The sequence below is a fragment of the Phacochoerus africanus genome, chromosome 1, assembly GCF_016906955.1.
Source record: "Phacochoerus africanus isolate WHEZ1 chromosome 1, ROS_Pafr_v1, whole genome shotgun sequence".
NCBI classification, from domain to species: domain Eukaryota; kingdom Metazoa; phylum Chordata; class Mammalia; order Artiodactyla; family Suidae; genus Phacochoerus; species Phacochoerus africanus.
In genome coordinates, this window is record NC_062544.1 from 226,724,175 (window position 1) to 226,749,485 (window position 25,311).

At 37.7% G+C, this 25,311-nt stretch overlaps 1 protein-coding gene across 1 annotated transcript in view; it reads right to left on the reverse strand.

Annotated features, from left to right (window-relative positions):
- ATP6V1A (ATPase H+ transporting V1 subunit A) overlaps positions 1-25,311 on the reverse strand; it is a 64,236-nt gene that overhangs the window by 11,582 nt on the left and 27,343 nt on the right. The window contains exons 2-11 of the mRNA XM_047792169.1: positions 24,498-24,592; positions 18,681-18,809; positions 16,080-16,294; positions 15,691-15,828; positions 13,677-13,828; positions 8,828-8,990; positions 8,200-8,308; positions 2,217-2,339; positions 2,007-2,121; positions 603-666 (exon numbers count right to left, since the gene is read on the reverse strand). Of these exons, the coding sequence (XP_047648125.1) occupies positions 603-666; positions 2,007-2,121; positions 2,217-2,339; positions 8,200-8,308; positions 8,828-8,990; positions 13,677-13,828; positions 15,691-15,828; positions 16,080-16,294; positions 18,681-18,809; positions 24,498-24,582 (1,293 nt within the window). The 5' untranslated portion in view covers positions 24,583-24,592. The remainder of the gene's footprint in view (positions 1-602; positions 667-2,006; positions 2,122-2,216; positions 2,340-8,199; positions 8,309-8,827; positions 8,991-13,676; positions 13,829-15,690; positions 15,829-16,079; positions 16,295-18,680; positions 18,810-24,497; positions 24,593-25,311) is intronic.

A 25,311-nucleotide genomic window follows, 5' to 3' on the forward strand; every position in this document is an offset into this window, starting at 1 on the left:
AGAAACTACACTTTCCAGCTTTGCTTTTGTCTGGGTGTGGCTAACAGAATGAGTGGAGTAACTATGTCTGAGCCCAAGGTTCAGAAAGCAGGTTTGCCTTCTCCAGTTTCCCCTGTAGCAGCCAGATGCAGATGACTACCAGGCTAGGTGGAGCCACAAGACGGAAGAAGTACTGATATCTGGATTACTACTAAAAGGAAGAGAGCTGACCCGAGACAGCCTCACCTGCCTTGGACCATACCATGAGGAGAAAGAAACTTCTATGGGGTTTTTGCCATTATATGTTTTGGGACCCATTTGTTTCTACTCCTATAGTTGCTCTAAGTAAAAGTATAGTAATACTTGAACACTAATAAAATTTTGCTATCCGGACATATTTTCAGCTTATAGATATTAAGCCTATTATAAACTCTGATAAAGAACTAAGAAAGAGCAGACAGCATTAAAGGTTTTCAATAGTAAGGATGTTCCTAAAACAGACTCTACCACTGCCTACTCTTTAGTGAGTATATTAAATACTTCACAATGAGATGGATATCATTAGGACAGCCTGGGGGGGGGAGGGATTATTCAGAGGTTGACTACACTAGGAAAAGATATACCTGAACAATACCAAGAGTAGCAGATGTAACTGGATCAGAAAAATCACCACCAGGCGGAGAAACTCTAAATTTAAAAGAAGAAAATGTCATTAGAAATGCTTATGGAAAATAACTTATATACAAAAACAATTTTTGGAGCTCCTGTTGTGGCTCAGCAGGAATGAATCTGACTAGCAGCCATAAGGATGCGGGTTCGATCCCTGGCCTCGCTCAATGGGTCAGGGATCCGGCATTGCCGTGAGCTGCAGTGTAGATTGCAGATGTGGCTTGGATCCCTTGTTGCTGTGGCTATGGTGTAGGCTGGCAGCTGTAGCTCCGATTTGACCCCTAGCCTTGGGAACTTCCATATGTTGTAGGTGCAGCCCTAAAAAGCAAAAAAAAAAAAGAGCAATTTTTTGGAAAGTCAATTTTAATGTAAATAACTTTAGAAATGACCTTTGGAGAGAAAATCTTATACAACAATTTAAATAAAAACCAGTACTGAATCTAGAGATTATCCTACTAAGTGAAGTAAGTTAGGCAGAGAAAGACAAATATTGTGATATCACTTACATGTGGAATCTTAAAAAAACAAACAAACACAAATCTACTTATTTACAAAGCAGAAACAGATTCGCAGACATAGAGAACAAACTTACGGTTACCAAAAGGGAAGGAGATAGGAATAAATTAGAAGTTTGGGATTAACAGACACATACCACTACATATAAAATAAACAGCAAGGATTTACTGTATAAGACATGGAACTATATTCAATATCTTGTAAAAACCTACAACAGAAAAGAATCTGAAGCTGCACACCTGAAACTAACGCAACATTGTAAATCAACTATAGTTAATTAAAAAAAAAAAAAAAGCCAGTACTAAGCTGCAAATAAGAATAACTATTAAACACCTTGTAGTTTGAGAAATGAGATAGATATTTAATTATAATCAGTTTCACTAATCAAACAGATGGAGCAGGAACGAAGGAATAGCTCTGAGAACAAAGTATACTTTTTTTTGGCTACACCTGTGGCATGTGGACATTCCTGGGCCAGAGTCTGAACCCACACCACAGCAGTGACCTGAGCCACTGCAGTAACAATGCTGGATCCTTAACCTGCTGTGCCACGAGGGAACTCCTTCACACTGTTTTCATCATGGTACAATCTTGCCTTAACATGTCTACAATTTTCTGAGTTATTTCTGAGATACTGAAACTTGAATATAATGAATCAGTCAAGTCAAAGCTATGGAACCAGAAAACCTAGAGATCACCTACACGTGCATTTTAAAGAGCTCCCTGGGTGACTCTGGCATGCAACCCTGGTTAGGAATCACTCCCCTCAGGGGGCTAAATATTGGCTCCTTAAACATAAAGGACCTGTTATTCTTTGGAAAGGAAACAGTTTGGGTGCTTACGCTCCTACAATGCTGACGCTCCCTTCTCTTTCAGGATTTCCAAGGCATTTCACTCTGCCAGCTCGCTCATAGAAAGAGGCCAGACGGGCACCAAGATATGCAGGATATCCACTATCTGAAAAATGAAAAGAAATTTTGAAAGAGAAGGTCTAAGCCAACCCCCCAAATCCTATCAGTCCTGCTTACATAATAAGCAGTACAAAGACTTACCTGCAGGCATCTCAGCTAAGCGACCAGATATTTCTCTAAGGGCCTCAGCCCATCTGGAGGTAGAGTCAGCCATCATACTGACGTGGTAGCCCATGTCACGGAAATATTCCGACAGTGTAATTCCTAAAATGGAAGGATATTACAATTTATAATCCTATAATGTGTAATCCTGACTTTTTCACCCTTAAGAAAACTTTAAAGCAGGAAGTTCCTGAGTTAGACTGCTAGCTGTTCACCAAATCCATTCTTCTTTTTGGCATACAGCTAAATTACACTGTCCAGACTCCTTTGCATTAGATATGGCAAATAACTGACCCATATCTAATAGAATTTAAGTCAGAGTAATGTGTTCCATTGCCAGGCAAGTCACACTTGCTTCCACGCTACTTCTTCCTTCTGGCTCACGGAGAAGGAGAGAATTCTCAGGACCCCTGGAAGATATGTGTTAAAATGAAAGAGCTCTTTTCAGCCTGGGTCCTAGGCCGAGTAAAGACAGAGTAAAGAAGAGTCCCATGGACATCTGCAATAAATACTTATTATAATGAGCAATTATATGTTTGGGTTTTTCATCACTCAGTCTATTGGAATATAATATATATTTTTAAAAGTTGGAAAAGTGTTTTCCCCCATCCCTTGTTGCGATAATGAAATCTGAAATTAATTTCCAATGTAGCTTTGAAAGTATATCTCACCCACATAGGCACACACACAAAAAAACCCAAAAACCCAACCAACCAACAACAACAACAAAAAAAAAAACCCCTCAATTAATTAGCTTGTTTGGTAACATATGTTATTAACATGAGTGATAATTAGATCATTCTGCTATGCATATTGAGTCCTGTCCTGTAAAAATCACATATGTAAACTACTTAGAAGACAATATCCAGAAAAAAGTTCTGGGGTCTAGTTCCTGTCCTGTTGTCAACCTTAGCAAAGTCACTTCATTCCCTAGTGTGGTTGCCTAATCTGCAAAAACAGAGTAACTTTTGCCCTATCATCTGTACATATCATATGAAATGATATATATAAACACCCAAAGTGAAAGTATTATATACAACTTTTAAGATATTAGAAATGTATATTTGTTGCTATGTTATAAAAATCTACTGCCCTAGTTCTTTTTTTTTTTTTTTGTCTTTTTGCCTTTTCTAGGGCCGCTCCCATGGCATATGGAGGTTCCCAGGCTAGGGGTCTAATTGGAGCTGTAGCCATGGGCCTATGCCAGAGCCATAACAACTCGGGATCTGAGCCACATCTGCAACCTACACCACAGCTCACGGCAACGTCGGATCCTCAACCCACTAAGCAAGGCCAGGGATTGAACCCACAACCTCATGGTTCCTAGTTGGATTCGTTAACCACTGTGCCATAACGGGAATTCCAGCCCTAGTCCTTTATTTTACAAGTAAAGGAAAGGGCTTATTTAAGTAAAACAAAATAGTTGTTGGAAAATTCAGAACTTTATTGTTATTATTATTATTTTTTTCTTCTTTTCTTTTTACAGCTGCATCTGCAGCATATGGAAGTTCCCAGGATGGGGGTTGAGTCAGAGCTACAGCTAAGGCCTGTGCTGCAACCACAGCAATGCCAGATGAAGTCGCTTCTGGGACTTAAGGCTGCAGCTTGTGGCAATGCCAGATCCTTAACACACTGAGTGAGGTCAGGGATCAAACCCACATCCTCATGGATACTAGTTGGGTTCTTACCCCACTGAGCCACAATAGGACTTCCGGGAACTTTATTATTTGTCATATTACATCTTTCAGAATAAAAATCACTGACTTGTGAGACCCTATTTTAAAAGAAAAAAAAATTTTTTTTTTGTCTTTTTCTAGGGCCGCACTCAGGACACATGGAGGTTCCCAGGCTAGGGGTGAAATCAGAGCTGTATCCACCAGCCTAGGCCAGAGCCACAGCAACGCCAGATCCGAGCCATGTCTGCAACCCACACCACAGCTCACGGCAATGCCAGATTCTTTACCCACTAAGCAAGGCCAGGGATGGAACCTGCAACCTCATGGTTCCTAGCCGGATTTGGTAACCACTGAGCCACGATGGGAACTCCCCTGAGACCCTATTTTATACAAGTATGTTATGTCTTTTTTTTTTTTTGGGGGGGGGGGGGTGCTGTGCCCATGGCATGCGAAAGTTCCTGGGCCAGGGACTAAACCCATGTCACAGCAGTGACTGGCGGATCCTTCACCCACTGTGCCACAAGAGAACTCCTGTCTTAAGTCTCTGAGATAACATCCACTAATGTGTGTACGTGTGTGTGTGTGTGTGTGTATATATATATATACACACACACACACAAAACAAAAACCTCAGACAAAAATCAAAAGACGAGCAAATAGAGAAATATTTGTTATTCATAACAAATGAAAGACTGATTTTATTTTATTTTATTTTGGCCTTTTCTAGGGCTGCTCCCAAGGCATATAGAGGTTCCTAGGCTAGGGGTCCAATCAGAGCTGTAGCCACCAGCCTACACCACAGCCACAGCAACGCAGGATCCGAGCCACATCTGCGACCTATACCACAGCTGACGGCAATGCCGGATCCTTAACCCACTGAACAAGGCCAGGGATCGAACCCACAACCTCATGGTTCCTAGTCGGATTCGTTAACCACTGAGCCACGACGGGAACTCCTGATTTTTAAAGAGTTTCACCAATCAGCATGATAAAACAACTACTATCCAATAGGAAAATGGATAGAAGGCAGTTTTTAAGTGGTTAATACACACAGGAAAGATGCTAGCTCACTGTAAGAAATACAGACTTAACAGGCATCTAATAAAGCAGGGAGAGTGAAATGTTAACTGTCAAATCAGGTGTGAGGTACATGGGTGTTCACTGTAATATTCTTTTAACTTTTCTCTATGTTTGATAATTATTATAAGAAAGTGTTGAAAAAATTAGCATTGGCAAAAATGCAAAGAAACAGAATTCTTTTCCACTGTTATCCCTTTTTTTGTTTGTTTGGGATTTTTTTTGGCTGCGGTGTGCCATAGCAGGGACCCAAGCTGCACAGTGACGCTGGATACCCAACCTGCTGCACCACAAGACAATTCCCACTGTTATCCCTTTTGAAGAGCTATCAGAATCTAAAATCTGCATTAACTAAAGTTGTATTCTTAGCAATTTTACTTCTAAGAACTTACCTGACAAAAATACAAAGAAATGTGTACATAAAACATTCCAAAAAAAAAGTGTAAAAACTATCAGTAATCCAAGTATCCACCAAAGAACGCAGGTTAAATAGATTATGACATATCCATAGAAAGGGATATTGTGCAGCCACTTAAAAGAAGTAGGTAGACTTCCTGTCTTAAAATAGTAGATTGATGTCACTGAGTTTTTCTTCTCATAACAGTAACCACCAAACAAGAAGAACAAGAAATACAGAAACACAAACTCTATTGTCAAAAACTAGGGGCCATGTTTAGCTTCACAACAAAATAATGGGGAAAGCCAACTGAGAGAAAAAACAAACAAGGGTGCAGGAAGATACCAAGAATTCACCCGAGGGAATTCCTGTTGTGGCTCAGTTGGAAACAAATCCGACTAGTATCCATGAGGATGTGGGTTGATCACTGGCCTCGCTCAGTTGGTTGGGCATCCAGCATTGCTATAAGCCATGGTAGAGGTTGCAGATGTGGCTTGGATCCCAAGTTGCTCTGGTGTAGGCTGGCAGCTGCAGCTCCAATTTGACCCTTAGCAGGGGAACTTCCATATGCCATGAGTGTGGCCCTAAAAGGCCAAAAAAAAAAAAAAGGAAAGAAAGAATTCACCTGAGGTTGTGCATTTGATTATGCTTCTGAAAACTAGAAGGTATATCCTAAGGGGCAAAACCAAGAATCTTTTGTCTAGAACATAGCAGAAAGGGTACAGAACTAATGGCAGGGGTTCCTTAGACCCAGATTGGCAGCAAAGACAAGCAGGTAGATGGAGACAAACAAAAAACAGGGAGGTACTACTTTTCAGTAAGTAAAAAGTAGATAAGTCTGGGTAGAAGAGAAAGAGTTCACTGTAAGTGGCCTTGTAGCTGTGGATTTTTGTTGGTAGGAAAGAAGAAAAAGTAAAATAACTTACACAACTTCATACTATAATAAACTTCACAGATTACCAGGAAGAATTCCTGCTACCCTGGACCACAGCAATAACTACTCCTTCCCATCTCCTTGCAAAGATAAGTAATAGTAAAAATAAACATCAGCACAGGAACTAAACAAAAATACAAGAAAAAAGGAAAAGTAGAATACAACAATGAACCTGCCAAGGAACAGATGAAAACTGTGACCACAGTTAATTAATAAAAGAAAGTCTAATAGGGAGTTCCCGTTGTGGCTCAGTGATAATGAACCTGAATACTATGCAAGAGTATGTGCATTAAATCCCTGGCCTCAATCAGTTGGTTAAGGATCCAGCATTGCTGTGAGCTGTGGTGTAGATTGAAGAAGTAAATCAGATCTCTCATTGCTGTGGTTGTGGCAGAGGCTGGCAGCTATGGCTCCAATTCGACCCCTAGCCTGGGAACTTCCATATGCTGCAGGTGTAGCCCTGAAAAGCAAAAATAAATAAATAAATAAATAATAAAAAGAAAACAAAAAGCAAAGAAAAGAAAATCTTAACAATGTATCCTACATAAAATAAAAATCTCAAGGAATACATAGTAAGATCACAAAAGATGTTTCAGGAGCCAGCAGATTTCAACAAAGAGCTAGAAGAAAATAAAGCTGTCACTAGAAGTGACACAAAGAAATAAACATCAATTATCCTATGAAAAAATGGGCAAAAGGTTAAATAAAAAGAATTTTTGGAGAGGAAATGACACATATGCAAACAGAGGAGATGCGATCTCTCTGGTTTGAAGAAGATGACTATAACGGAAGAGAAAAAGTTTCAAAAGCAATTCGGAAAACTTTTCCAAAATAAAAAGGACATATTCATGGATTGAAAGGGTACACTACATGTCAGGAAAAGTTTATCAGAACTATGAATACAGAGATAGATCCTAATAAAGTTATAAGATTTCAAAGTTAAGGAGACATTCCTTTGGACAAAAAGAAAAATCACCCATAAAAGGAAAAGAAGTAAGCCAGTGTCAGATCTCTCCTCAGCAATTTAATGCTATAATGAGTTCTCAAGGAAAGAAATATTGATCCATAAATTTTACAGTCAGCCAAACTACTGCTAAAATTTAAAGGCAATAGAAAAAACTCAAATTTACAAAGAAACAAGAACTCAGGGAATACAGTTTCCACGAGCCTTTAAGAAACTTCCAAAAGTCAAATTTTGTCCAACCATGAAACAAATGGAGAAACTGCAGTCAAGGGATTGCCAGGGGCGTTTTACCAGGACTAATGCCAATACAAATACTTGATTTATGGCTACAAGGCAGAATGTGAGTAAGTCCTGAAAATGTAGAAATAAAAGTACCACAAGCTGGGATGGACGTGGAAAGCAAAAGTGGAAAGCAAATGATGAAACAAGTAGTGAAAACACAAAAATCTCAGAGTAGAAAGATGTATCACTTTATTTTGCTAAAAAATTTTTTTTTTCTTTTTCAGCCACCCCCACAGCATATGGAAGTTCCTGGGCCAGGGACTGAATCTGCATCGAAGCTTCATCCTACGCCACAGCTGCAACAACACCAGATCCTTAACTACTATGTTTGTCTGGGGATCAAACCAGTGCCTCCACAGAGACAAGCCAGATCATTAACTCACTGTGCAACATTAGGAAATCCAAAGACATGTCATTTTAAAATGATTCAAAAGATTGAGGCTGTTTATTAATGTCTTACATTGAGATATTCTCAAGATACAATAAGTGAAGTAGTTTTTGAAAATTAGGAATATGGTTGTGTGTATGGAGGCATTTTAGAATGAGAGAAAAATTCTTTGGAAAAGCAAGTTTGGTGTTAGCCTTAAACCAGAGAACAGATATGAATCACTTTTATTCCATCATGTACTCACCAGTATAAATAGAGGCTTCTCTAGCAGCAACAGGCATATTGGAGGTATTGGCTACCAATGCTGTCCTCTTCATAATTGACTCTACCTTACCATCAACTTCCATCGTGAGCTAGAGGCAAACAATCTATTAGTGATTCCCCTAGTTTCTAAATAGAAATAGAATACAAATAGTCCCCTTTCCACAATTTATCTATATTTAATCCCTTTTATAATCTGTGTTCACAAATACTTTCCATCACTCCAACCTCTTCTCCCTATCCTACTGCGCTGTAAAGAAAACAGCCATTATTTCCACTTCATAAAGGAAATCCATTATTTTATGGAGAAAGGAATATTACTACTGCAACCTAGCAGATCTTGTAAGGTGTGTGTAAAATTCACACCTATAAATGTTTTGTCTATTTTATCTTTATCCTAATAACTGAAAACCAACTCTCAAGTGTCTGACTGAAAAATTCAAATTTCGTTCCTTGAACATACATATTGAATCACAAATACAATTAGAAAATTCCTTAAAAGATTACTGACAAATGAGAGTATTGCTTCAGACCCAACACAAAGCTTTATTAACTGCCAGTGCAAGTAGTATTTTCTCTAACATAGTATTTGAAGCCTTACAGATACAGACCTCTGGGAAGTCCCGGAGGACTTCAGACATCTCATTTCCTCTTTCACCACATCCTACATAGATGATCACATCACTGTTGGAATACTTGGACAGAGACTGTGATATCACTGTCTTCCCACAGCCAAAGGCCCCAGGGATTGCAGTAGTTCCTCCCTGTACACACCTAAACAAAGAAAACAAGCAGGGATCTTTTTATTCGCTAGTAAATACCAACAAATAAGGTAGCTAAGTAACACAGAAACACAAGTTAAAGAAAGAAAGCACTTTCTTTTTTTTTTTTTGTCTTTCTGTCTTTTCTAGGGCTGCACCCACAGCATGTGGAGGTGCCCAGGCTAGGGGTCGAATTGGAGCTGTAGCCGCCGGCTTACACCAGAGCCACAGCAACGCCAGATCTGAGGCATGTCTGCGACCTACACCATAGCTCATGGCAACGCCAGATCCTTAACCCACTGAGCGAGGCCAGGGATCGAACTTGCAACCTCATGGTTCCTAGTTGGATTCATTAACTACTGAGCCATGACAGAAACTCCAGCACTTTCACATATTGTCATCTGAGAGCTGCCCTGTGGCTCAGTGGGTTAAGGATCCTGTGTTGTCACTGCTGTGGCCGGGGTTGCTGCTGTGGCTCCGGTCCAGTCCCTGGCCCAGGAACTTCACATACCAAGGGTGTGGCCAAAACTAATTAATTAATTAATATATGTGCCACCAGTGTAAATGCTGAACCTGTATATACGACATCTTACAAAAATATGTATTGTCACCTGAACCTATATACTCACTTACAAAGATAGACATATAGATATGGATATAATAATTGCTGGCCTAGTTTGCAGCTATGGTAGTATATATTGTTTATTACAATTAATCATCGCTACCATCTTAATAGCAGGAAAGTGAAAGGATATATACCATAAGGTAACTGGGGAGGAGGCATATGAACACAAGATAAAATGGTACCAATCAATGATGCTCTGAATGCTTATACAAATTAGTTTATGAGAGGACAATATAGGAATTAAAGCTAAAAGAAAAATATAAACAACTTTTGAATGTTGCCTCCTGAGATAAAAATAGGAAGACCCAAAAAACTCATATCTTGCTATAAAGGTTAGTGAATAAAGACTTCTGCTAGGGTGTTAAGTCGATCTCCTTTTACCTATTCAATAACTATGAAGTACTTCCTAGGTCCTGAAAACTATGCTTGGAAACAATAACAAAGAAGATAGCCATGTTTCTGTATTCATAGAGATCACATTCCAGGAGGGTAAACTGCAGAGTCAGCTGGTAATTACAGCACCATTTAGCAACCACTTTCGAACTTTACTTAAAAAGTGGCAGTGAAGAGTGAAATTTCTTGAAGGACAGAGCAAAGTGAATGTCACTGTGTGTGTGTGTGTGTGTGTGTGTGTGTGTGTGTGTGTGTGTGTGTGTGTGTGTGAAGAGGGTCTGGGCAGGAGAAATGAAATCTAATGCTAAGGGAAATTCCTTCCTAAGTGTGTTTTATCATAAAATTCACAGAAACAATGCATCTTAGTAAAAAAACACTGCGTTAGTAAAAACAATAGACTTTTTTCATATAAAACTAATATGCATTAACACATTTTTTCCTTCAACCCTTTCAATGACTCTGATAAACTAAGGTCATATCATCCTATGGCTTTGTAGATATATCTCTTTCAAATCACTTTAAAGCCAAGGTGGGAAGATAGGGCTGGGTGTGCCCCACTTTAGAAGTTCAACAATCCAATATGAAAAGTGCCATCATAGAGACCATCCATCATAGAGACTGTCCTGTATACTGTGGGAGTATACAGGACAGGATACAAAGTCTGATACTCAATTGGAGTGGGGTAAGAAGATGCTTTCAGAAAGAAGCTAAGACCTATAAGGAAAGAGAAATTAGCCAGATGCAGGGAAATAACATTCCACACAGAGGGAACAGCATGCCCAAAGGTCCAGGGGCAAGAGGGAACACTGCTTGGGGAATTAAACGTCTTTCAGAAAGCCTGTGAGGGTGTATGTAAAGAAACACTTGGGAAATCAAGTGGCCAAGAAATACTGGAAGGTAAGCAACAGCCAAATCATGGGTGGCTTTGTGAGGAGTTAAGGAGTGCTTATTTGTCTTGAGAGCAATAAAGAACACCTAAGAGCTTCAGGAAAAAAAGTGCAAGATCACACATATGTGTTTTAGTTGGATCACTACATAATATGAACAAATGCTTAGAAAGAAGGCAAGAGTGAAGATGGGGGGTTTCCATCGTGACACAGTGGTTAACGAATCTGACTAGGAACCATGAGGTTGCGGGTTTGATCCCTGGCCTTGCTCAGTGGGTTAGGGATCCAGCGTTGCAGTGCGCTGTGGTGTAGGTTGCAGATGCAGCTCCAATCCGGCGTTGCTGTGGCTGTGGCGTAGGTCGGTGACTACAGCTCCGATTGGACCCCTAGCCTGGGAACCTCTGTATGCCGCAGGAGCGGCTCAAGAAAAGACAAAAAAAAAAAAAAGTAAAGATGGGAAGTCTGATTAAATGTGATTATTGCAGGAATCAGAGTAAGATCCTTAATTACAGTTATCAAGTAAGGGTAAAACATGCAGATAAAAAATATTTATGGAGGAGTTCCTTGTTTGCCTAGCAGTTAAGGACTCTGCATTGTCACTGTTATGGCTTGGGTTCGATCTCTGGCCTGGGGACTTCTGCATTCTGCAGGCGTGGCAAAAAAATTTTTTTAGGGACTAGAATAATCACACTACTTCACTAAATAGATGTGGGAGGGTAAGAATGATCCTGGAGAGAAGGAACAGGCGTTCACTGGATAATGACATTTGTTGAGAGAGGAAGCCAAGTTTCAAGGAAAGGAGCGGTGATTAAGATGATGATTTTAGTTTTTTTTTGTTTTTTTTTTTTTTGTCTTTTTGCTATTTCTTGGGCCGCTCCCTCGGCATATGGAGGTTCCCAGGGTAGGGATCTAATCGGAGCTGTAGCCACCCGCCTACGCCACAGCCACAGCAATGTGGGATCCGAGCCGCGTCTGCGACCTACACCACAGCTCATGGCAACGCCGGATCGTTAACCCACTAAGCAAGGGCAGGGACCGAACCCGCAACCTCATGGTTCCTAGTCGGATTCGTTAACCACTGCACCACGACGGGAACTCCCGATTTTAGTTTTAAACATACTGACTCTGGGGTACTTGTAAGATTTTCTAAAGGAGAGGTACAATCAGAAGTAGATATGAGTCTGGAACTCAGAAGAGGTCTGGGATGAAGACATAGATTAAGGAATTATCATACATAGATGAATAAAGTCATGAGAGTAGATGAAGTCATCTACAGAGGGTGATATATATGAGGAAAGAGGAGGCCACAAGAAAGTAGAGGGAACCTGCAACAGTGAGTAAGTAAGAGTTTCTTGTACATAGAAGCTAAAGGAAGAGCACAGAATGAGGGTGCTTTAAGGAGGAAAGACTAGAAAGCAACACCCAAAATTGTAGGAATTAAGAAGATACTAATTCTTATTTATTGAATTATCAGTATGGGAGTGACTGATGGTGTTAGCAAGAGTAGTTTTAAATGATGGGTGGAGACATGGGCAGGAGCAGTACTGTGAATGAGAGTGGGAAAAGTGGAAACAACTTATTTCTTAAAGAGGTTTGGCTGTGAAGCTGAGGAGAAAAGTAGTGCAAGGTAGAAAGTTGGAAAGGGTAGAGGGTAGTTTTTTTTTTTTTTTTTCCATTAGATGGGAGATAAAGGAAGATCACTTAATGGGAGGTCTCTGAGGAGACCAGAGGTGGGACAAACTCCAGAAAAAGGATAGGAATAAGGGATGGATGGGAATGTACTTTCACTGAAGGAGTTCCAAATCTCATGGCTTCTCATTTCTCTGTGAAGGCTCTAGTATGATCATGTGTTGAGAAAGAAGGGTGAAGCTTAAGATCTGAGGCCAAATGGAGAAATTTGATATAGTCACTAAAGAGAGCAGGAGAATGATAATTAAGGAAATGTAGGCCCGTGCCATGGTGGTGACAACTTGCACTTATTATTTCTTTTCTCAGCAGCCTGTGCATAGATTTGGGAGAAGGAGGCAGCTGGACAAATTCACAGCTGGTATTTTGCCAGGCAGGTGTGACAGAAGACAGGGGAACAAGAAAATTTAATATACTGGCAAATAATCATAAAAGTGATAAGACTATTAAATTTAAGCTGATAGTAAAGGATATGGAAACAGGAGGTACTGACTAACAAGAAGAGTCAGAGGTCTGATGGTATGAGAGTAACAGTGAGAACAGAAAGGAGGTTTAAAGCTAAGAGGATGAAGAGTGAGACGTACATGGGTTCGTGATCCATTAGTTGAGGGAGTTATTACATCATCACTTCAGTGTTTTCTGTGAATTAAATGATGAGGTTATTTGTTGAAAGTAAAGCAGGGTATGGTGACATCTAAGATTTAAAGAGAAAGGAGGTTTCTAAGCAGTTGATGAAGAAAATGGCAGAGAGCAGACTACAAATTAAGAAAGATTGCTGGATAGCGTAGAAAATCTAGATTTTCGAAATTGATTGACACTGACACAAATCTGCTAAATCTAGGATTACTTAAGCAAACTAGCTATATTGTTTTGGCATAGATTTCTTTCTGGAAATTATTTTGTTTTTTAGAAATAATGATTTCCCTTTGCAACTGTGAAAAAACCAAGTGTTCAATGGTTTGACTTTCTAATAAATACTGGCAAAATGTATTTCTGTAGATAAAACTTATTACAGGATTAGCACCAAAAATTCTTTATCTATAAAGAAGTGAAACAATAAGCTCCTACGATAACTGAGGGAGAACCATGGGTCACGGATCAAACTTACGGAAAAAGGGCATCCAGGACTCTCTGGCCAGTCAACAGAGGATGATTAGCCGGCAGCTTCTCAGTGACAGGTCGAACCTGACGTACAGGCCACACTTGGACCATGCTGAACTTCTCCTTTACACCTTCAAATTCAAGCTCCAATACAACATCCTATAAAAATACAGCAGAATTTAAAGTGCAGTCAATTTATGAACAATTTCTTCCTTTAAAATCAAAGTAACTCCAGGTTTCTCTTGAAGGGTGGGAGATTTCAACTTTTTATTGGAAGTCTTTGTATACTGGTCCAATTTTTTAAATCAGGTGCATTTATTACTATTTTAATGATTAAAAAAAGTTTAGAAATGTTTTGAGAACGAGGTATATCAAGTAACAGAACAGGAACAGTTAAATAAATTATATGAATATGCATAGGGAATATTCTTGAAGGAGATAGAAGATACTCCTGGAACTGAGGGAAGGAAGAAACAGAAGTTTTTAAAATTTAATTTTCTTATGATGATCATTGTACAACTGTAAATGTAATAAAATTATAAAATTCAGTGAGTTAAAAATAAATAAATAAATAAATAAAATTTAGTTTCCATTCTTTGTTGTGTCTATTATAATGGTCTTACACTGCTTTAATAAAAAATACTAATCTATTAAGAACTCTAAAATACTTAAGCTAAATATATTAAATTATTTACAAAAACTAAAAGATAATGAAAAATATTCTTAACATTTGTGAACAATGAGATGGCTTTAAGTATTCACAGACAATCCCAAAGTCCACAGACTTATAGAAATCTGTCATCTTCCTAATGCATGAATCTGAATCATCTACTGCAGGGTTGTTCTTTCATAGAGAGGTGAGTGAGTCTCTATGCTGATTCATAAGTTTAGCTGATTGCTCAGAATCCCAAACTTTTTTTTTTTTTTTTTTTTTTGCTTTTTAGGGCTGCACCCACAGCATATGGAGGTTCCAGGCTAGGGGTCTAATTGGAGCTATAGCTGCCAGCCTACGCCACAGCAATGCCGGATCTGAGCTGCATCTGCAACCTACACCACAGCTCACAGCAATGCTGGATCCTTAACCCACTAAGCGAGGCCAGGGATAGAACCCGCATCCTCATGGTTCCTAGTCGGATTTTAGTGTGCATTTTCATTCCCTTTTTGTTTCTTACTATATTTTTATTTATTTATTTATTATTTGCTTTATAGGGTCGCATCCACTGCATATGGAAGTTCCCAGGCTAGGGGTCGAATTGGAACTACAGGTGCTGACCTACGCCACAGCCACAGCAACATGGGATCCAATTCATGTCTTCGACCTACACCACAGCTCACGGCAACACCGGATCCTTAACTCAATGAGCGAGGCCAGGGATTGAACCTGCAACCTCATGGTTCCTAGTCAGATTCGTTTCTACTGTGCCAGCATGGGAACTCCCAGAATGCCAAACTTAACTCTTCTGTTCTATGTTGTAGAACACAGACTTATTTTTGTGAAATGATTAGAAAATTCTTACTTTTTTGGCATATTTTACTGGGAAAAATCATATGCTCAATTTTACATAGTGGAAATTTCAACAGTCTTCTCAATAAGCATCATATCCACAAAGGCTATTATTATGTGACTAGTGTGCTTGGTAAGATATGTCTATCAATAACATTAAGGGGATTAAGTTTGAAATGGCTCACCCTGAGTAAGAATTCATAAAACCCATTTCACAATTCATTATGTGAACACAGATTGACAATAAAAATCAAAAACTACTATATGCCTAGAGAATTATGGATTTAAATAATACAAGTTAAGCAGATAGGAAAATGTTACACTAGTAATTTCTTTTTAAAAAGAAACAATATATTTTGTCCTTTTTATTTAAGAAAAAAGTCTTAAAAAATATTTATGGGAGTTATTTAAAATCTTCACATTGAATATTAATTCTATAACTATTTAGAGCACAGAAACCAGGCAACTATCATACATAAGTAGAGCCACTCTGTGAGATAGTTTATATGATACTTACAGAAGTATCGTAATTTCCAGGGGGAGCAATATAAGTTACAGTTCCTCTGTTTCGTGGGGGCAACATGATTCTGTGTTTGATGAGCGAGTTCTCATTGACAATTCCATAAATATCTCCACCAGTGATATGACTACCCACCTAGAGAAAAAAATGCACCTGCTGTTTAATGTTCAAATAAATGTCATGCTGTTTCATGTCCAATAAATGTCAAGTACATGCACCTTTGGTGTTATTTAAGCCATTTGCCTCACATCAATAAAACATATTCCATAATCCTTCTAGCAGATCTAGAGCCTATCTTCATTTTGACTAGGGCTACAAAATAGTTCACTAAACACTCATTTCACATTCTCTCACCAACTTTAGAAATCTTGATTACAAAGACGTACCCGGAGGTTTTTGCTAGGTGTGAACTCCCATTTGACATCCCTGCTAAGAGCAGATACATTTACTCCTCTGGGAATGTAAATACTTTGAGTTTGACTGCTGATGTCTGACAAAGGTCTTTGAATACCATCAAAAATGGCTCCCATAATGCCAGGACCAAGCTCTACTGAGAGGGGTTTACCAGTGCGGAGTACAGGATCTCCAACAGACACGCCAGCTGGAGACAGCAGTTGAGGAAAAGTTTAGAGATACCATAAAAAGGAAATAACACAGTTTAACAGAAAATGAACTCAAAAGGAGCTAAACCTAAGATTCTCAAACTTTCAGTCTGCAGCATCCTTAGTGTTTCAAGCACTTTTTCATAGTGACCTACAACAAAAGATATATTTAATAATTCCATTTATTAAATAGTTACATTCAAACATTTAAAAATATATATATATATATATGTCCCGAGTAGCACTCTGAAAGAAAAATATATATGAATTGAAAAAAAGAATATTTTAACTTCATTTTTAAATGACTTCAAATCTTATAAATGGGATTTCTGTTTCTGTTGGGTGTTCTGCAACTTTCAAACCTCTGCATCACACTGACTATGCACTCCACATTCCTTTTCGTACGATACTTCGTTTTTAACCTAGTAATTGCCAAAAACCCAGTTTCACAAAGATATGACATCATCATCAAGGATATGGTGCAGCCAAATAATGAAATGGTTTATTATCTCAAGCTCCTAGTTCACGTGGTGTCTGACAAGATGTCTAATGTTCCTGTGTTAACCACAAATCTTAAAATATCCTAGGACACCCCCTAAGTCTGCCGCAGCTGCCCAGAGTCTTTGGGAACCACAGGCTTAAAATAGAAACAAAAGACTTCCCATATCACATTGTTTCAACTATACTGATAAGGAATACCAGTTCTCTGAAAAGGATATTAAAATCTGGACAAAGAATATAAACTCTTAAGACTGAGAAACAACCAAAAAGATCTTAAAACTTAACAATCATTAAGAGATTGATTAATAAATGATGGCACATTCATAGGCTAGAATTCTATGTAGCTATAAAAAATATAGGCACTTTAATGAATTGCTCTAGAAGATCTCCAAAATATATTTTCACTTCCAATGTTTGATTATGAAATATTTTAAACCTACAGCAAAATTTAAAGAATTTTATAGTGATCTTACCACAAACATTTTACTATATTTATAATGTATCAATCCATCTTCCACAGTACATATATTTTAAGTGAAAAAAACAAGGTGCAGAACAGTGCATATAATGAGCAATCTTTTTGGGGAAAAAAGGATATAAAAATAAAAATGCATATTTATATTGGTTCATATAAAAAACTAGAGAGACAATAAATGGAATTAACAAAAAAACTGACCAGATACAGGATGACAAAGGTAGAGCAGGTTGTCAATATTAATATGCTCATTTGTTTATTTAATCTTCATACCATATAAAAGACTAAATAAAAGATAAATGTAACAACAGAAAAAAATCCTTTTGGTTAGTGATGATTTCATACCTGCAAAGACTTCTGTTTTATTAAAATTTTCAGATGATTTTGTTTAGAATTAGCAGCTAGTACTAACAGAGAGAACAGATTTATTTTTTTAATTTTTTTAAAGAACAGATACTTTAAACACGTATTTCAGTATGGCAAAAAACTTGTACCAAATAAATCTTAATTAAGTAGCCAAAAAAGTAATGCTGATCTTGAGAATCAACCTGAGTAAAAAAGAAAGCATAAATGAAGGGGAAAAAAGTTACTCCTCTTCACACAGCTTAAACCTTGAGCTTTTTATTTTTCATAAAAATTGAAAATACTAGGTTTAAAAGCCAAAATTATGGTAATTAAACAAACAGTAAATATTCCCAGTGCTAAAGCTATATATAATGTAACACATCATCCAGAACAAAGATAGAGTCATGATTTAAGGATTACTATTTTGTTTTATTATATTCCTTGTAAAACTTTGAAAATTAATGAATATAAGTTGTTTAATGGCTTTAGGTTTTTTTTAAGGAACTATATATAGTTAACATACAATATTGTGTTAGTTTCAGGTGTACAAGATAGTGTTTTCACATTTATACACTGGATTTGCTAACTTATTTTTAAAGTTTATTTTATTTTTCTTTTTGGCTGCACCTACGGCATGTGAAAGTTCCTAGGCCAGAGATTGAACCAATTCCAGTGACAACACTGTATCCTTAGCCTGCTATGCCACCAGGGAACTCCTGGATTTGCTATTTTAAACAAAAATAATGATTGGAGAATTTTAACCATACAAATGGATGTTATTATTCTGTTTACACTATCTTTTACAATATTCATCCCCATGCAGAAAAACTCTAATTGGTTCTTCTTAAAGCTCGTGAGCTATGAAAATTCAGAAGATGATATTAATTTCTTAAAATAAGAATACTAATTTCCAGTACCTTTTGTGAGTAAACTACATAAATCAGATTTCTTAAAACATGAACATTTTCACAATCCTGAAGCCACTGTTAGTTCTTCTATCCTTACAATAAATCTTTAAATTTTGCCTTGTAGAAAACGGCCAGAAATTGAACCAAAAAGGATACAGGTTTCTTCATACACCTGGATGGTGGCCATGTCACCTTCCAATCGGATAATCTCTCCAACCAACTCGCTGTGGCCCACTCTGACCAGTTCATACATGGCTGCACCTGCCATGTCACAGGCTGTAACCACTGAAAAGAACAAATGAGTATAGGGATGACCTAAGACTCTGAACAGTTCCAGATGATTAAAAAAGCCAATCAATCCAATAATATACTTCTCTCATATTCAAAGAAAAGTAAAACACCTATTATAGAACATACATTTCACAAAGATACATTTAAAAAAATAATAGTTCACTTACAATACTATGTTAGTTTCAGGTGTATTTATATGATCAGTTATATAAATATATTTTTTCAGATTATTTTCCATTACAAATTAGTATAATATATTGCATATAACTTTCTGTGCTATACAGTAAATCCTTGTTGCTTATCTCTTCTATGTACAGTAGTTTGAATCTGCTAATCTCATACTCCTGATTTGTTTCTCCCTTTCTCACTCTCCTCTTTGGTAAACATAAATTTGTTTGTATTATTTTTTCAGATTCCACATAAATGATATCATATGTGCCTTTTCTGTCTGATTTACTTCACTAAATATAATATTCTCTAGGTCCATTCAAGTTGCTCCAAATGGCAGTATTTCATTCATTTATGTAATATTCTAATATATACACACACATCTTAAATCAATCATCTTTTCAAAATAGAGTTTTCATTTTTTCCAAATATATGCCCAGGAGTGGAATTGCTGAATGATGTGGTAGATCTGTTTTTAGTTTTTTAAGGAACTTCCATATTGTTTTCCACAGTACATCAATTTACATTCCCACCAACAGTATAGGAGGGTTCCCTTTTCTCCACATCCTCTTCAGCATTTATTATCTGTAGACTTTTGACGATAACCATTCTGATTGCTGTGATTGCCCTCACTGGGGGCACTTCTCTAATTATTAGTGATGTCGAACATCTTTTCATGTGCCTGTTGGCCATCTGTATGTCTTCTTTGATAATATGTCTGTTTAGGTCTTCTATTTTTTTATTTGGTTCTTTATTTTTTCATTATTGAGTTGTACAAGTTGTCTGTATATTTTGGATATTAACCTCTTGTCAGTCACATCATCTAAAAATATGTTCTCCCATTCCATATATTTGTTTTGTTAATCAAAAAGATACATTTTTGGAGATCCCCCTGTAGTGCAATAGGATCGGCCGCATTTCTGTAGTGCCAGGACACAGGTTTACTCCCCAGCCCAGCTCAGTGGGTTAAAGGATCTGGCATTGCCTCAGCTGCAGCATAGGCTGCAACCGCAGCTTGGATCTGATCCCTGGCCCAGGAATTCCATATGCCACAGAGTGGCCAAAAAAAAAAGTGCTTTTTTTTTTGCCTTTTCTTGGGCCGCTCCTGCAGCATATGGAGGTTCCCAGGCTAGGGGGTCTAATCAGAGGTGTAGCTGCCGGCCTACGCCAGAGCCACAGCAATGTGGGATCCGAGCCGCGTCTGCAACCTACACCATAGCTCATGGCAACGCTGGGTCCTTAACCCACCGAGGAAGGGCAGGGATCGAACCCGCAACCTCATGGTTCCTAGTCGGATTCGTTAACCACTGTGCCACAATGGGAACTCCAAAAAAAAAAAAAAAGATACATTTTTAAGCACATGATATCATCAGGGTAAAAAGAACGAAATTTGTTAGGCCAAATATTATTTATTTATAGGATGCAACTAAAGATTATCATACTAAGTGAAGTGAGTCAGAAAGACAAAGACAAATACTATATGATATCACTTACACGTGGAATCTAAAAATATGGCAGAAATGAACCTATCTACAAAACAGATACAGATCTCACAGACATAAAGAACAGACTTGTATTTGCCAAGGGGGTGTGGGGATGGAGGGGGGATGGAGGAGGGATGGACTGGGAGCTTGGGGTTAGTAAAAGTAAATTATGACATATAGAATGGATAAACAGCAAGGTCCTACTGTATAGGGAACTATATTCAATATCCTGGAATAAACCATAATGGAAAAGAATATGAAAGAGAATGTATATAGGTGTATAACTGAGTCACTTTGCTGCAGAGCAGAAATTAACACAACATTGTAAATCAACTATCCTTCAATAAAAATTGTTTTTAAAAGACTATTATTTCTATAATACACATGAAAACTATTTTCATTTTGAAGTTCCATATGACAAACTCTTATCTACTAGCAGCACTGAGGTAAGATTTGATAAACCTAAGTTGCTATAATACATGGAATGATGGGTTTCAGAACAATAAAAAAAACTTTAAACTTTTGATAAACTGTTGAGACCTCTACCTAGAAAAATTCACATTTACATCTACAGGTTTTTTTTGGCTGCATCCACAGCATGCAAAAATTCCCAGGCCAGGGACTGAACTAGCACTGCAACAGCGACCCGAGCCACAGTAGCAGCAATGCTGGATCCTAAATCTGCTAGGCCACCAGGGAACTCCATTTTGGAGCTTTTTTTTTTGGATCTACAAAATTTTTTTCATAGCCCATAGGATATTTATAATTAGCCGCCACCACTGGGTGATATCTTATTTAAAAATCCCTAAGAGTTCTGTGGCACAGTGGGTTAAGGATTTGGTGTTGTCACTGCTGTGGTTTGGGTTCAATCCCTGGCTCAGGAACTTCTATGCCATGGGCACAGCTAAAAAACAAAATCCAACCCCCCCCCCCCAAAAAAAACCCCAAAACCACCAAGGAATCCCTGTTACTTACAAATAATGAACTAGAATTTGCACTTATTATTTTGGATGATGTTGTTGCACATTTTCAGATATGTGTAGGAATAAGTCTATTTTTTTTTGAAATTGTATTATTAAGGAATCCACTTCTATGATTGTCATGAAACCCAGGCTGAGTTAAAACAGTGACAAAGTCTGGAGGTAACAACACCCCACTCTGGACTTTTTGGTTATAACCATTGTCTTCTCTCTCTACCTCAACTGAAAACCCAAACTCATGAGGCCCGAATTCTTGCCCTCTTATTCGTAAAAAGATGCCAAGGCCAACCATGTAAAAGGCATTTTCAGGAGAAGGCAATGTTTGTCTTCCCAGAAGACAAAACCTCTACTCTGGTTTATGAGGCAGATAGCAACTACAAACCAAGGACAGGTTGGGATCTGTGCAGGCCTCAGTGGAATAAATCTAATTTAACATTTAACCTTCTAAATATTTAATTTTTAATATTTAATCACCTTACATTAAGACAATGAAAATCTATTCATTTTATAAATATTTACCGCTGTATCTACACATAAGAAAAATTAAGATGCACCAAAATGCCAGAAATAACTAAAGTTTTAAATCCTATTTCATAAAAAAAAGTGTGCTACTTCCCTATTTCATTAAGTACTTAAGAGTCATAAACAGGTTCTGGGATGGAGGGAAGGATAAATTAAGAGTTTGGGAGTAACATATACACACTACTATGCATAAAAGTATAACTAATAAAGGCCTACTGTATATCTCAGGGAAATATACACAATATTTTGTAATAACCTATATGGGAAAAGAGTCTGAAAAGAACATATATATATAAAACTGCATCATGTTGCTGTATTATCTGAAACTAATACAATATTGTAAATCAACTGTATCTCAACTCTAAAAAAATTAAAGAAACACAAAAATAAATAAATAAATAAAGGTAAATAAATAAATAAACAAATAGGTTCCAGGAGCAGTTTACTACAAGTTTCAGAAAACTATTTTTACCTAAACTCTTTGATAGTGTTCTTTTGGCACTTCCCTAAACGTTGTTGTGTGTAGTAGCCCTTATGATCTCTCCTAAAGACCTTACGATCATCAAGGGGGAAAACTGCTTCTCTGAAATGGCCAAAGAGATTGAAAGCAGCAAAATATACTATTTACCAATAAGTTCAAGCTCAAACACCAAGTTCTAAGCAGTAGAAGGTTCTTAAGGAGAAACAAGAAGCATGGTGACTGACAGTCTTCATTTGCACTAACAAAAAAAAAAAGGGTCATCACCTCCACTATGATTTGAACAAGAATAAGACTAACATGAGGTCTATAAAAAAGACATAAGGAAAAGTGAATTTCCATGCCTCTGAGGATTATAAATCAATGAGCAGGTTTTACCCAGGAAACTGTGAATCACATTTTGCAGTGGAAGTATTGAATAACAAAATGAATACCAGAACAAGAATCATTGTTATTATGATTATTATTTTTTCCTTTTTTGGTCACTCTGCGGCATATGGGGACCTAAGCCGCAGCTGCGGCAACGCCGGATACTTAACCTACTATGCTGACCAGGGATTGAACCTGTGTCCCAGCCCTGCAGAGATGCTGTTGATACTGTTGCACCACAGCAGGAACTCTGAGAATCATTATTTAAAATGCAGTACTCCAACACCTCTGCAGCTCCATACCAAAAAAACAGACAACCCCATCAAAAAGTGGGCAGAAGATCTAAACAGACAGTTCTCCAAAGAAGACATACGGATGGCCAAAAAACACATGAAAAGATGTTCAACATCACTCATTATTAGAGAAATGCAAATCAAAACCACGATGAGGTACCACCTTACACCAGCCAGAATGGCCATCATCAAAAAGTCTGGAGAGGGTGTGGAGAAAAAGGAACCCTAGTACACTGTTGGTGGGATTGTAAGTTGGTGCAACCACTGTGGAAAAACAGTATGGAGATGTCTCAGAAAACTAAGAATAGGATTACAATTTGATCCAGCAATCCCATTCCTGGGCATCTATCCAGAGAAAACCACAACTTGCAAAGACACATGTATTCCGATGTTCATTGCAGCACTATTTACAATAGCCGAAACATGGAAACAACCTACATGTCCATCGACGGAGGAGTGGATCAAGAAGATGTGGTACATATACACAATGGAATATTACTCAGCCATTCAAAAGAATGAAATACCAGCATTTTTAGCAACATGGATGGACCTAGAAATTATCATGCTAAGTGAAGTCAGCCATACAATGAGACACCAACATCAAATGCCTTCACTGACGTGGAATCTGAAAAAAGGACACAATGAACTTCTTTGCAGAACAGATGCTGACTCACAGACATTGAAACACTTATGGTCTCTGGAGGAGACAATTTGGGGGGTGGGGGGATGTGCTTGGGCTGTGGGATGGAAATCCTGTAAAATTAGATTGTTATGATCATTATACATTGTTACTATCATTATAGAGATGTGATAAATTTGAGTATTAAAAAAAAGAAAATTAATAAAAAAATAAAATGCAGTACTCCACATATAGGCAAAGCAAACATAAACTGCTTTCCATTCTCATTATCATATCCTAAGACTATTTTCCCACAAGTAGCTAGTTATGTGATATCTGAAAGAACCATTTGGAAGGATTTATACATGCAAAGAGCCAAGGTTGATATTTCTGAGAAATGCTCTGAAAGCAATTATTAAAATTCAAACCACATTAACAGATATTTAGGTATCACATACTAAAACCTGTAAATTTTACAGCTTTTTAAACTGATTTAACAAAAAAAATTAAGACATAACACCAATATACATTTACATAATAAATATTACAAATCAATAGCAAAGCAATAACCAAATTTAGATAATAAATGTTACAGGAGCCCTTATGATGGAAGTATTATCTCAGTCTTACAGCAGCTATGAAATCTTTTAAGGACAGGTAGAACTTATGTAGGGGAATAGAAACTTCTGCATTTCTGCCTAAAACACCTTGAACAGACATTAACTGACGTTAGGAATTTTTACTATTGAGATTATTATGTATTACTTACCAGGTCCTGACACCCCATGCACATAACCAAATGTGCTTTCTTTATCTTCATCAAGTATTTTGGGTAGCTTGGAGAAATCCATCATGTTAATTTACCTACGGAAAAAAAAATTAAGTTATAAGTACAAGTCTTAAAGCAAAAGAACCAATATAGGTGCTGCACTTTGGTGTATTCTTGAGTTACCACTACTTCTGTCAGGTAAAATATAACAAAATTCTTAAGATTTGGGTAAAGTACCTCATTCCTGGATGGCCTACAGTTATTAAAATTCAGAATTATATATATATATATACATATATATATATATATTTGTCTTTTTGTCTTTTTAGGGCCACACCTGCGGCATATGGAGGTTCCCAGGCTAGGGGTCTAATTGGAGCTGTAGCCACCAGTTTACGCCACAGCCATAGCAATGCACGATCTGAGCCGTGTCTGCAACCTATACCACAGCTCATGGCAATGCCGGATCCTTAACCCACTGATCGAGGCCAGGGACCAAACCTGCAACCTCATGGTTCCTAGTCGGATTCGTTTCCACTGTGCCACGAAGACAGGAACTCCAGAATTATATATCTTAACACAAGGTACTCCATAGAAAATTCCAAAGAGTATAACAAACTATGTAAAGTCTTTCCAGTAGCTGATCTAGCTACTCTAGCTGATTATCTCTCTGACCTCATCTAACTACTCTTCCTTTTAGTCATGCTGCATAAACACTGAACTCTGCCATTTCTCTAAACTTTGTACATGTTGTTCCTTCTATCAGAATACTCTTCTCCCAGATGTCAGCTCCTATACCTACCCAGGTCTTTAT